We start from the raw sequence: 11,559 nt of genomic DNA, 5'->3' as shown, positions 1-11,559 counted from the left end.
GGGATCACCGGAAGGGTCTCGGTGAATATCGGGTAATACCGGGTATTCCCGATAATTATATATAGGTGGAAAATGTTTCCGAGGATGTTAAATTATATAGAAAATGGTCTAATATTCATTAGAAGGCTTTTTTAAGTGCAACTAATCCCCGGGAGGTAACTCACAACAACATATACCTCATTGAACTAATGTCCATTTAAGATAAATATTTCAGGATGTTCAATGATTGGCATGGCATGGACTAGAGATGTGGTCCCCTCAAAATGCTAAGGAAAAGGATTGGAAAAATCTCAAGACTCTACATTGAGTCCATAGGAAAGCCAATACTGTTAAAAGGGGATGAGGTGTTGCTTAATGATCTATTTGCTCAAAGTGCTTAGTGATATTGCTCCAAAACCCTCAGCCACTTTCTCTATCCAAATATGTCCAAACCCTAAAACTCCAACTCGGCCCCACCGATATTTCCTACCTGGAGCCACCGAGTTCATATGGACTTAGCCACTTCCAAAACCCTAACAATTCGGATCCACCGGTATGGATCTCGGTCCTACCGAGATGGCCTTGCCAGCTCTCTGTTGCTTGTTGCAATTATTTCGGTCTCACAAAGATGTTGCAGTTGGTTGCACCGAGATGGCTTGACCGATTCTCTATTGCCTTATTGCTTCACTTCGGTCTCACCGAGATGATGTGATCGGTGCCACCGAGTTGAGGTTTGCCCTAAGCCCTTGCACATCGGTCCCACCAAGATTCCTAAAGTTCATATTTTACACAGATCGGTGCCACCGAGTTTTCTGATCGTGGCCACCGAGATAGGTCAAAAGTGTGTAATGTTTGGATTTTGTGTGGAGGATATATATACCCCTCCCCCCTTCTTCCTCACTGAGGAGAGACATCAGAACGTGCCTACACTTCCACCATTCATTCTGAGAGAGAACCACCTACTCATGTGTTGAGATCAAGAGATTCCAATGCTACCATTTGAACCTTGATTTCTAGACTTCCCAAGTTGCTATCCACTCAAATCCTTCTTCCACCATAGCCAAATCCGTGAGAGAGAGTTGAGTGTTGGGGAGACTATCATTTGAAGCACAAGAGCAAGGAGTTCATCATCAATACACCGTATATTACCTTTTGGAGAGTGGTGTCTCCTAGATTGGTTAGGTGTCGCTTGGGAGCCTCTGGCATGATGTGGAGTTGAACCAAGAAGTCTGTAAGGGCAAGGAGATCGCCTACTTTGTGAAGATCTACCCGAGTGAGGCAAGTCCTTCGTGGGCGATGGCCATGGTGGGATAGACAAGGTTGCTTCTTCATGGAACCTCCGCAGGTGGAGCCCTCCATGGACTCGCGCAGCCGTTACCCTTCATGAGTTGAAGTCTCCATCGACGTGGACGTACGATAGCACCACCTATCGGAGCCATGCCAAAAATCTTCGTGTTCTCCATTACGTTTGCCTTCTCCAACCCCTTCCCTTTACCTCCATATGCGATGTTTTAAATTCCACTGCTATACTCTTAGAATTGCATGTGTAGGTTGATTGCTTGACTTGTCGTAATTGCTAAAATCTGCCTACAACTAAAATTGGGAAAAGGAAAGATTTTTATTTGGTCAAGTAGTCTAATCAACCCCCTCTAGACATACTTTCGACCCTACAAGTGGTATCAAAGCTTTGGTCTCCGTAAGCCTTGATTTCCAACATTTTGGTGATCATAGCCTTGGTTTCACAACATAGGAGAGTATGACGTCTAGTTAGGGTAACTATCACCGTAGATGTCCTTATTTTGATAGTACACATTTTGCTAGTTGGCGAGGCGTAGGGAGCACAGTGGCTACGCGGGCGGCTAACGACGGCGATGGCAGAAGCGACTATGGCGGGAGAGGAAGCAGCAGCGCGTGGGGGAAGGAAGGAGTGAGGCCAAGGGAGGCTAGGGTTTCGGGGGAGGCCGCAGGGGTTTGCTTGTAGGGGGGTGGGGGGCTGGATGGCCTCCACGCCTCCAGGTGCGGCCATAGATGGCTACCACACCTCCCTGCCTCACTGTAGCGAGAGGTAGAAGGAGGCAGAGGTGGGAGTTGGGCTGGGGTGGAGTGGGCCGCATACTTTGCTAGCACAATAGGTCATTTCTCCCTTTTCTTTTTATTTCTGTTTCTATATATTCCTTTACTGTTTTGCAATTTTAATTTAATATTAAATGATTTTTGTTGCATGTGAAAACTAGCACATAAATACTAGGCCATATTTTGAGTTAGCACAAACAGTTACAGTTTATTTTGAAAATTCTAAATATTTATTTAAAATGAAATGTTTCAACTAAATGTTGCTGGCTCTGTTTTAAATAGGTCAAAGGCATTTAAGTACTTTAAAAATGTTGGTTTCTCCATGACAATTACTCGGTGATTATTTGCAATATTATGAATATTTTTGTTTGCATTTTTAAGATGTAAATTTTTGACTTGCAATTTAAATTGAATTTGGCTTTGATTCTGGAAAAGTGGCAATTAGCTTAGTAAGCATGGTGACATGGTATCATTAGGGTGAGGTTGCTGTAGCATGACACTGGGGTGTTACATTAGCCTTATTTTCAATACACAGTAAGCAGGTGGCAAACAAATAACTAATTACAGCAATAAGAGATTGGCATCTAGTTCGATCAGATAATTCTTCCCTGGGCTGTGTTTGTTTGGGGTTAAGAGCTGGGTTATGGAGGTTTATGTTAACCTGACCAAAGTCTTTCAGTCCTCTTAACACAGGACTAAATCGGCTCACCATAATTAACTCTTCGAGAAAAGTATTCCCCGGACCCTTGAACTATCAAACAGAAAAGACTGCAGCTCCTTTGTCCTAAGGAAAAACAGACCTTCCAAAATCCTTATCCAGATAATTTTTACTCCCTCCGTTCCAAAATAAGTGTTATACTAACTTTAATACAAAGTTGTATTAAGTTTGAGACACTTATTTTGGAATGAAGTACTTTGGGATTGTCACATATATGCCAGACATGGGATTGACAGAGGCATCCCTGCCCAGCCAGAGAGAGGATACCTCCATTGAACATTATATAAGCAAAAAGGAGAAAAAATGGAACCAAATGTGACTAACTAACTGATGTATAGATTGCAAAAATGTTCTATGTATGCATGCATTACAATCAGAGGCGCTCACAAGGAAAACAAACATGACCAACTAATTGATTATTAGGATTAAAAATGAGATAAAAGGAATGCACTATGTACTTCAACTAAAATAAGAAAAATGACTAGACATCCAGAGGCCCCATCGCCCTGATGCCTATGTTTCTAATATCTAGTTTAATGCTTTATCTGGCCACTGAATCAGTATCAGTAACCTAGAAGACATCATTTTCCATAGTAATTCATATTACAGAACTCATTTTTCTGTGATGTGAATATGAAAAGGAACCTAAATCATTGTCAGAGATACTGCATACTTCCAAATTGCATCTCATTTGGATCATAAACACTCAATTATTCAAACCTAGAAGGATAAAACACCTATCAAGTATCAACCAACCAATACCACTAGGATCAGAACAAACTATACACAGAGGATAGAGCACCTATCAAGTATCAATTGACATCCAATATCACTAGTATAAAAAAATTATACACAGCAAGCAGAACAAACCTAACATAATGATGGTGATTGATCCAGGCAACACACTCCCTTCGACAATCCCCAGGATTTGCTTCCACCCATGGGGAAGTGAGTCACCCAACATGGCAGCATCGACAAACTTCCTCCGCTGCCTCTAAATCCCCCACTGCACCTCCAATGCAAACGCATTCATGAATCCAGCAGCTCGGATTCCAGAGCATCATGTCTACTTGTCTAGTGGGCAAAGTTTCCACTGTTGACCTGATTAGTAGGTTCAACAATAGCTTCCATACAAGAACAAGGGATGTTTCTACGAAGTAAAAATGGGAAAGGAGGAAAACTGAACTTACTTTCTACCTGTACCAGATTAGAAACTGAAAACAGTTGAAGGGACAGCAATAAACCTTTTTCAAATAAAGACGAGCAGGCTCTAAATTAGTTAGCAACAAGAAATCATATAACTGAAGAATAATGCGATGTTTCTCAGAAATAAACATCCTTCACATCAACTCAACGTTTAACACAGATGAAGTTGTGGTTCCTACAGATAAGCATGGAATGATAAAACATTAACTAAAATGATTAGGCTACATCCGCCCCATAGCCGACTTTACAGCATCCACGATTCTGAAGTAATGGTAGAACAAAGCAGATTGCTCGCCCTCCAAGCCATCACGATGGTGCCTGTTGCTGCCGGCAAGGTTGTTACATGGGCTGCCCCCAATCACCAAGTCAAAGCCGCCAAATCTTCTAACAAACGTTGCAATTCTATCGTCAGTAAGAGATTTTACATCAGCAATCTCAATTAATGTGCCAGTTTGAGTCTGATCCCACCAACCCCTCAAAATCCTCCTATTAACTTCGCCTATCTCAACAGAAACTACTGTCTTCATGTGGATCCCAAGCCTGTGCAGTGCTACCTCTCCTCCTCCAATACCAGTGAATAAAGATAGCACATTAACACCATTGGGATACATGTCCTTCAGCACTGACAGGTGATAAGCAACGGTATCTACTTGGAACGAATTGCCAAGAGATTTGAACCTCTCTGTTTTGCCAACTCCCCTTGTGTGGTCCCTTGGAAAACCAAGCAGGTATTCTACCTCATCCGGTTCCAAATGAGCAACTTTGTTCTTCCCAACCCAGACAAGATTCCATTTTCTGCACTCATCCATGACATACTTTTGAACACTTTTAGGTGGTGGATTGCCTGAGCTTGCAAGAGCACATTGGATTCTTTCTGTCAATTTCGCACTTGACATGCTTGTCTGCAAACAATTGAGTTGCCTTCTCGGATCCCAAGAAGGCCACCACTTCTTGTAATGAGGAAAAGCCTCAAATATAGTCTTTGGAGGGAGAGGCAGGAGAGGAAATCTGTTCTCAATTGGCAAATTATGGATATAGCCTCTTTTTCTAGCAGCTGCACACAAGTGCTTAGAATCCACAAACTCTGGCTCAATGTCATACAGGAATCTTGAAATTGTCGCCCATACACCTTTTGGAGCTAGTGCCACATTTTCATAGTAGAAGAAAGGTGGCCCAATAGCTTGTTGAGGAAGCCGTCTGGTCACTGATCGTAGCCTATCATTAGGCAGGTTAAATCCAATCATTGGATTTGGGAGAGGCATTGGTTCTTCATGGCTACCATCCAAGGGCCGTCGATTTCCTTGTGCTGCACCTCCATACCGCTTCCGCCTTTTCTTGCTCCCTTCCATCAATCTTGCTCTCTTTCTCCCTCCCAAAGAATCAAAGCAGCTACCAGTAACCTGCCAAATTATACACAAATTCCAACATCCTTGCATCAAACCAAAAGAGAGAAACCACTTTTTTATTCGAATATACAGTCAAACCACAAGGTACCTCATAGTCAGACAAGTTCCCATAATGACAATCTCCTGCAGCCTGTGATGCATAGACTGAATCAACTAATACAGTGAGAGCGGCATCCACACCTAGGAAATTTCAAACATAAATATACAGCATAAGGTGCCTTCTCCATGAAAGCATGACTGTCAGGTAACAACTTCAAAAAAGAGGCATACCACATCTGGTAATAGCCATATTTGCTTCATCTTCAGGAAAGCCCATGTCTACTAAGGACTTGATCTTGTTGTCCTTCTCTGACATCTCTCTTAGGAAATCCTGCACAGAGGCAAAGCAAAAATAGAAATTAGAAAATAATTTATATATCTCACTTCCTTTTCAATGCCAACTAAGTGACCAATGATAGGGAAATACAAGTGCACAACAACATCTACAAGGGCACAGAAAAGGAGGGCTACAGCTAATCAATGATCAGGAAATATGTAACACATTTCTTTGGAAAGCTCCTACTAAGACTAGAAATTCCCCGATAAAAGCTAAAGAGGAAAAAGAAAGAATATGGTAGAGAAATTTGACATGGCGCTCACTAAACCTCCACAATATCTAACAAGTCACCCAAGAAACAAGAGAAAAGAAAATGAACAAGAATCAATGAGATCGTTTAGGAACCCAACTTGTTATTCTCTGGTGCTGTTTGAGAATGATCCAAACACAAAAGTTAATGTATGCATGAACACGAAAGCTGGTGGAATAGACATCAAACACTCCATATTCTTTCCCTACTTGTTATAAATCATTACATATAACCAGGTCTTCTGAAAACATATATATCTAGCCATGAATAGCATTGAACTATACAATATTATCTTCACTCATTTTATTTGCATAACTTGTAGCATGATCTATGATTTATACACACTAATATGAAATTTTGTAGCATAAATGGCCGTAACACCCTTTTTGCCCTCATCCCTAAGCGCCATGCTAATAGCCGTACAGTTCAAGATGCGCTGACCGGGAATTGCTGGGTGCAAGACATACAGGGCACTCTCTTGGTGTTGTCCTGCCCGAATATTTGGATATATGGGACCTTGTGTCCAGTGTGGAGCTCCAGAATGATATAGAAGATGAGCATGCTTGGAGATTTGCTGGGGATGGGCAGTACTCGGCAAAAAAGCTTATGAAGCTTTATTTATTGTTTCAGCTGGTCTGGAACTTTGGAGGTCGATTTGGAAGTCATGGAGCCCTAAGAAATGCCTATGGTTGGTTGCCCATAATAGATGCTGGATGGCTGGCCGCCTTTCTCGGAGGGGTTTGCCACATCCAGAATGCTGCCTGTTATATGATCATGAAGAGGAAACAATAGATCACATCCTTGCCTCTTGTGTCTTTGCAAGAGACCCGGTCACTCTTCTTTAGACATCTAGGTCTCCCTGACTTCGCTCCCCAATCACCATCTGAGCTTTTCTTTGATTGGTGGCTCAGAACCATCTCTATGGTGCCATGTTCGATGAAGGCTGGTTTGAATTCCTTGATCAATCTCTGTGCTTAGATGATTTCGAAGCATCCAAATGATTGTGTCTTCCACGGGAGTTCGCGTAGTGTCCAAAGGGTGCTGCTGGCTGTTAAAGATGAGCCGCAACTTTGGTCCATGGCCGAGGCAAAAGGCTTGGCCGGGCTGGCCATGGAACAGCCTTAGTTTGGTCATGCTTGAGTGTTGGCCATGGTTTTTTTTCTTTTTTGCTTGTGTGCGTCTGTTTTATAGCTGTTTTAGTGGGTGTGTGGGTGTCTTTGTACTCTATGTACACTTATTCTTCTTAATGCAATGATGCACAGCTCCTGCGTATTCAAGAAAAGAAATGTTTCGTTATGGGATTTGCTGGGGATGGGCAGTACTCGGCAAAAAAGCTTATGAAGCTTTATTTATTGCTTCAGCTGGTCTGGAACTTTGGAGGTTGATTTGGAAGTCATGGAGCCCTAAGAAATGCCTATGGTTGGTTGCCCATAATAGATGCTGGATGGCTGGCCGCCTTTCTCGGAGAGGTTTGCCACATCCAGAATGCTGCCTGTTATATGATCAGGAAGAGGAAACAATACATCACATCCTTGCCTCTTGTGTCTTTGCAAGAGAGACCTGGCCACTCTTGTTTAGGCATTCTTAATGCAATGATGCACAGCTCCTGCGTATTCTTCTTAGTTGAAATTCCTAGTGGCAAAACAGAGCAGTGGGACATAACCAATGGCATAAATAATAAAAAACCCTTCTAAATTAGTGACTCTCTATATGTTTCTGGAAGAACATCTATGGATCGAATCCCTCCTATTTCTCAGCTCTAACAGGTAGGTGTTGCTCTTCTGAGGTTGGCCTTAGAGGGAAGTTTGATGCAACTAGTCTGGTACCTGAAGTTCTCTCAGGTGATATGATTTTGTGTAAGTGAAAGTCAAAAGAAGAATCTCGAACTATGTCATTTAAGTTTTAAGGCCTTATCATCCTACCTGCACACTAAGTTTCCAACCCCACTTTGATTCTACTGAGACAAGATGATAGGCCACATCACTAACTCTACTAGCAGTGCAAGATAGATTTATTTAGGTCCAGCTATATTCTTGCTTCTTTCTTTAGTATTCAGCATTTAGCTTGTGCTACTTCCAAACCCTTCTGAGCTCAGTTAGATTATACCTATATCTTAGACTATATAAAAATCCAAGAGCATATTTGTCATGTAAATTTGCATCTCTGAAGGTTAAAGCACATGTATGGGCAATATATTCTCTTGGATATGATCATATGAAACTCTTGCATAGCACCCATTAAGAAGAGAAATCATAATAGAGCTGCTCAACACATGCATATGGCAAAGATTTCACATCATCACATGTATCAGCATACATATGATCAAAGATTTCTCAGTTACCGAACTAATGATAGAGAATCAACTACCTCATCACCAGAACTATCAGGGTTGGGCTCTCTCCCATCAGCATCATCGTCTCCATCCCAGTTTTCAAAATCAAAATCATCATCATCTTCAACACTCTGGGGGAAGCAACCAGAAGTAGAGCAATTACCCGCTGCAGCGTCATCACCCAGTGTCTGCAGTTCACATAACCAATTGTAACATATAATTCTTGCCACCGTGCAGCAAAAGCATCATAGGATAAACTAAGTAGCAGAATCATATGGACAAATACCTTATATGTGAGAAGTAGTTCCAGCAATGCATTTGCATCACTGTGCCCTGAAAGCAAAAACCTGGTTAAAACAGGAGGGCAAAGGCACAAAAAGACAATGAAATGAAATTGATTAATTTCAGTATTACCAATCTCCTTAATTCCCTTCAAGACCATCTCTTTCGGGAAACCCATTAACACATATCCCTCGACTAACGAAGTGGGTGGTGCTTCCTCATTGGCCCACCCATTAGAATCCTTTAGACAGTTGCATGAACAAATATCACACTATGATCATAATAAAAAATCCTAGCTAGCTCTTGTTCAAAAAGACATAATTTTCTATCAAGCACTATCCGCCGTACCAGCGTGGAAGGACCAGCGGCATCCAAGTTCCTGAAGGCCGGAGCCGATGAGGGTTCAGCCTCACCATCACTTTCCCACTCAAACTTATCACTATCATCGTTATCGCTAGTCCAGTCCTGTGACATGTCACATGAATTATCAATACTGAAAAAAAAAACTACCAGCAAAGCAATTATAAAGAGTAAAATAATACAATTGAGGAATTTTACTGTGCCACAAGCCCAAAACAGCAAGATATCAAAATTGAAATCTCTATCGAAATCAGCGCAACCAAATTCAATTCTAGAGTCTAAAAGGCTAGATCACACCAAAAAGGAATAAAATACCATTTGTTTATTATTGAACAAACCCCCCTCAACCTCCGTCCTCCGGTCACAACAAGACATCAAGCTAATGCCAGAAGAGTATACATCAGTACAATTAGAAACATCGGTTATGGGGATGCCTAACAAACTTAAGAGTGAACATTCAGAGGTCTGGAAGAAAATTTCTCTGGGAACTAGAACACATTATGAATAAGAGGGCATTTATGGGACGACACTGACCAGATTGGTAAATCTGAAAAGGTGATCAGATTAAACAGGTTTGCCCATTTTGTCATCTGGAATAAGATTAACCAAAAAAGACACTACTGTAGTACAGCTTGGCGGTGCATGCATCAAACTGATAAACAAAGATACTTTGCGGTCCAAATTAACTGCTCAAATGCATGAGATGAAGTGCCAGAGAAGTAAGAATTTTGGACCATATGGGTGGACCAGTGTAACACAAACTAAAACCGTATAGTTCCTTATGCTATATGCCTGAATTCTGATCACAAGAGTGTCAACATGTCGTCATGAACGACATATGAAACAAGATCATGCACGACTGAAAACGAAGGCAAAATCAGCACAGCCCCATTCAACTCTACGGTCCAGAATGCATCAAGTATAAGATTAAAAAAAGGATTGAATGGACCATAAAGAAAAGATACACATGAGAGTGTCCTATGAAGAAGGCATTCAGTTTGTGCTGCGCACAATCAATATTCAATCTTTCAGTTGTGAATTCACCAGAGGCTGGGCTTTATCCTCCTCCCGGAAAAAGAAAAAAAATGGTGTTGTGAATTCACCTATGCAGATCAATATTTTGACAAAGTATTGCAGCAGAGTATTTGGCGTAATCCATTCATGACCTATGTGCGAAAATGCAGACAAGGACCAGCGAGCTGATCACATAGTACAAGAAACAGACTGAGGAGCTGACGAGACGATGTAACATGAAATCCGGTGACTGCTATATTCTGAAATCAGCACAGGCCGAGGCCGATCCAATTCTAGGGTCTGGGACACACTGAATCCCCTCTTAGGTGTGACAACTGAGGAACGGGGGGCATTTTTTCGATCGAAGAAACCGAAATAACCTCGCGTGCGAACCAAATCGTCAACGGAGAGATACATCACCAATAAATAAAAATGCGAGATCTTCCCGACATCTGGGGTGGTTAGTTTGTTCGATTTGCGCCGTAGAAAAGAGAAAGGATATCCCTTTCCGAGTGTTTCGAGTCAATCGAAATTGGATGTCGTGCGCAAGGAGTCCTAGGTAGAAATCCTATGAAATGCAATCCTCACATAAAGATTAATAAGCATTCCATTTCTCAATCGAAAATCCCTTGGATCATAGGGCCCAGAGACCGCCGTAACAGAGGAAGGGGAGGAGAACCTACCACCATTGTTGATCTGAGAAGATGCGCCCCCTCTGGGCTCTGGCCCTCTCTTTCTCTCTCTGCGGTGAAGAGAAGGAGGATGAGGACGAAGGAGTGAGCACGAGGGAGAGCGGAGGCGGAGGTGGAGCCGCGGAGGAGAGCACGACGGCGGAAAAGCAGGCAAGCACACGAGGAAGGGCGGAGGCGCAGGAGGAGAGCGCAACGGCGACGGCGGAGGAGGAGGCGAGCACTGGGGAGGGCGGAGGCAGATGAGGAGGAGAGGGCAACGGTGACGGCGACGGAGAGTGGGAGACGACAGCGGCGCGGCCTCCTCTGCCCCTCTGCTTTAGACGAGGGGCAGACGAGACGAGGCTGCGCTGCACAAATGTGCTGCCCTTTGTGCGGCGTGCTAGCACAAGAACGTTTCTTCGGTTTTCTTGGCGAGAGAATGAAGACAGGCGCCCGCCGTGGTTCTCTCTTGGATGTGTCGCTGCGCACCCAGGGCTGGTTACACAGTTTCTGTGCGCAGCGCACATCTTAATGCATGAATGAGGAGAGAGAGAAAAAGCATCTCACATTGATTATAATAATAAAGGGCATCTTCAAGCGTATCAATGTATGGTCGAATATTTAGGGGACAGTGATATTCAAAGTCTATCAGAATTCAAGTCATAGACTTAATCGGTGCTTGTATTTTTTTTATTTCAGTCATTTCAGAATGTGTGTTTAGTAGGAGAGGAGATATCTTCATCGACTACGGGGATCTTTTGGAGGTGATCAAAAAGGTAAGGTGTGCATGCATGCGGTCATAGGGACGAGTGTATGTGTGTATGTATCACTGTATGTGTCGATACTGCGTTTAAAAAAAGTCAGCCTCCAAAAATATATTCTATTTGTCAGT

At 42.6% G+C, this 11,559-nt stretch overlaps 1 protein-coding gene across 3 annotated transcripts; it reads right to left on the bottom strand.

Moving 5' to 3' along the window:
• Window positions 1-4,045: 4,045 nt before the first annotated feature.
• Window positions 4,046-11,092, bottom strand: LOC125509578 (DNA (cytosine-5)-methyltransferase DRM2-like). 3 transcript variants are annotated; one of them, XM_048674571.2, is made up of 9 exons: window positions 10,680-11,089; window positions 9,298-9,361; window positions 8,971-9,087; window positions 8,755-8,863; window positions 8,627-8,673; window positions 8,376-8,528; window positions 5,653-5,752; window positions 5,471-5,562; window positions 4,046-5,376 (listed from the first exon to the last, which is right to left on the bottom strand). In XM_048674571.2, exons 2-9 carry the CDS (start codon window positions 9,355-9,357, stop codon window positions 4,198-4,200), a joined length of 1,857 nt encoding a protein of 618 aa, XP_048530528.1. In that variant the 5' UTR covers window positions 9,358-9,361; window positions 10,680-11,089; the 3' UTR covers window positions 4,046-4,197. The 3 variants fall into 3 exon arrangements, with proteins under 3 accessions (XP_048530528.1, XP_087382495.1, XP_087382496.1); XM_087526369.1 differs by having other exon boundaries at window positions 8,627-8,863; window positions 10,680-11,092; XM_087526370.1 differs by lacking the exon at window positions 9,298-9,361 and having other exon boundaries at window positions 8,627-8,863; window positions 10,680-10,948.
• Between the last annotated feature and the right edge of the window lie 467 nt (window positions 11,093-11,559).

Source organism: Triticum urartu, chromosome 5A (assembly GCF_056163025.1).
Source record: "Triticum urartu cultivar PI428250 chromosome 5A, HENAU_Tu73, whole genome shotgun sequence".
NCBI classification, from domain to species: Eukaryota; Viridiplantae; Streptophyta; class Magnoliopsida; order Poales; family Poaceae; genus Triticum; species Triticum urartu.
Note: the sequence above shows the minus strand (reverse complement) of the source record. Positions and strands in the feature narration are given on the sequence as shown.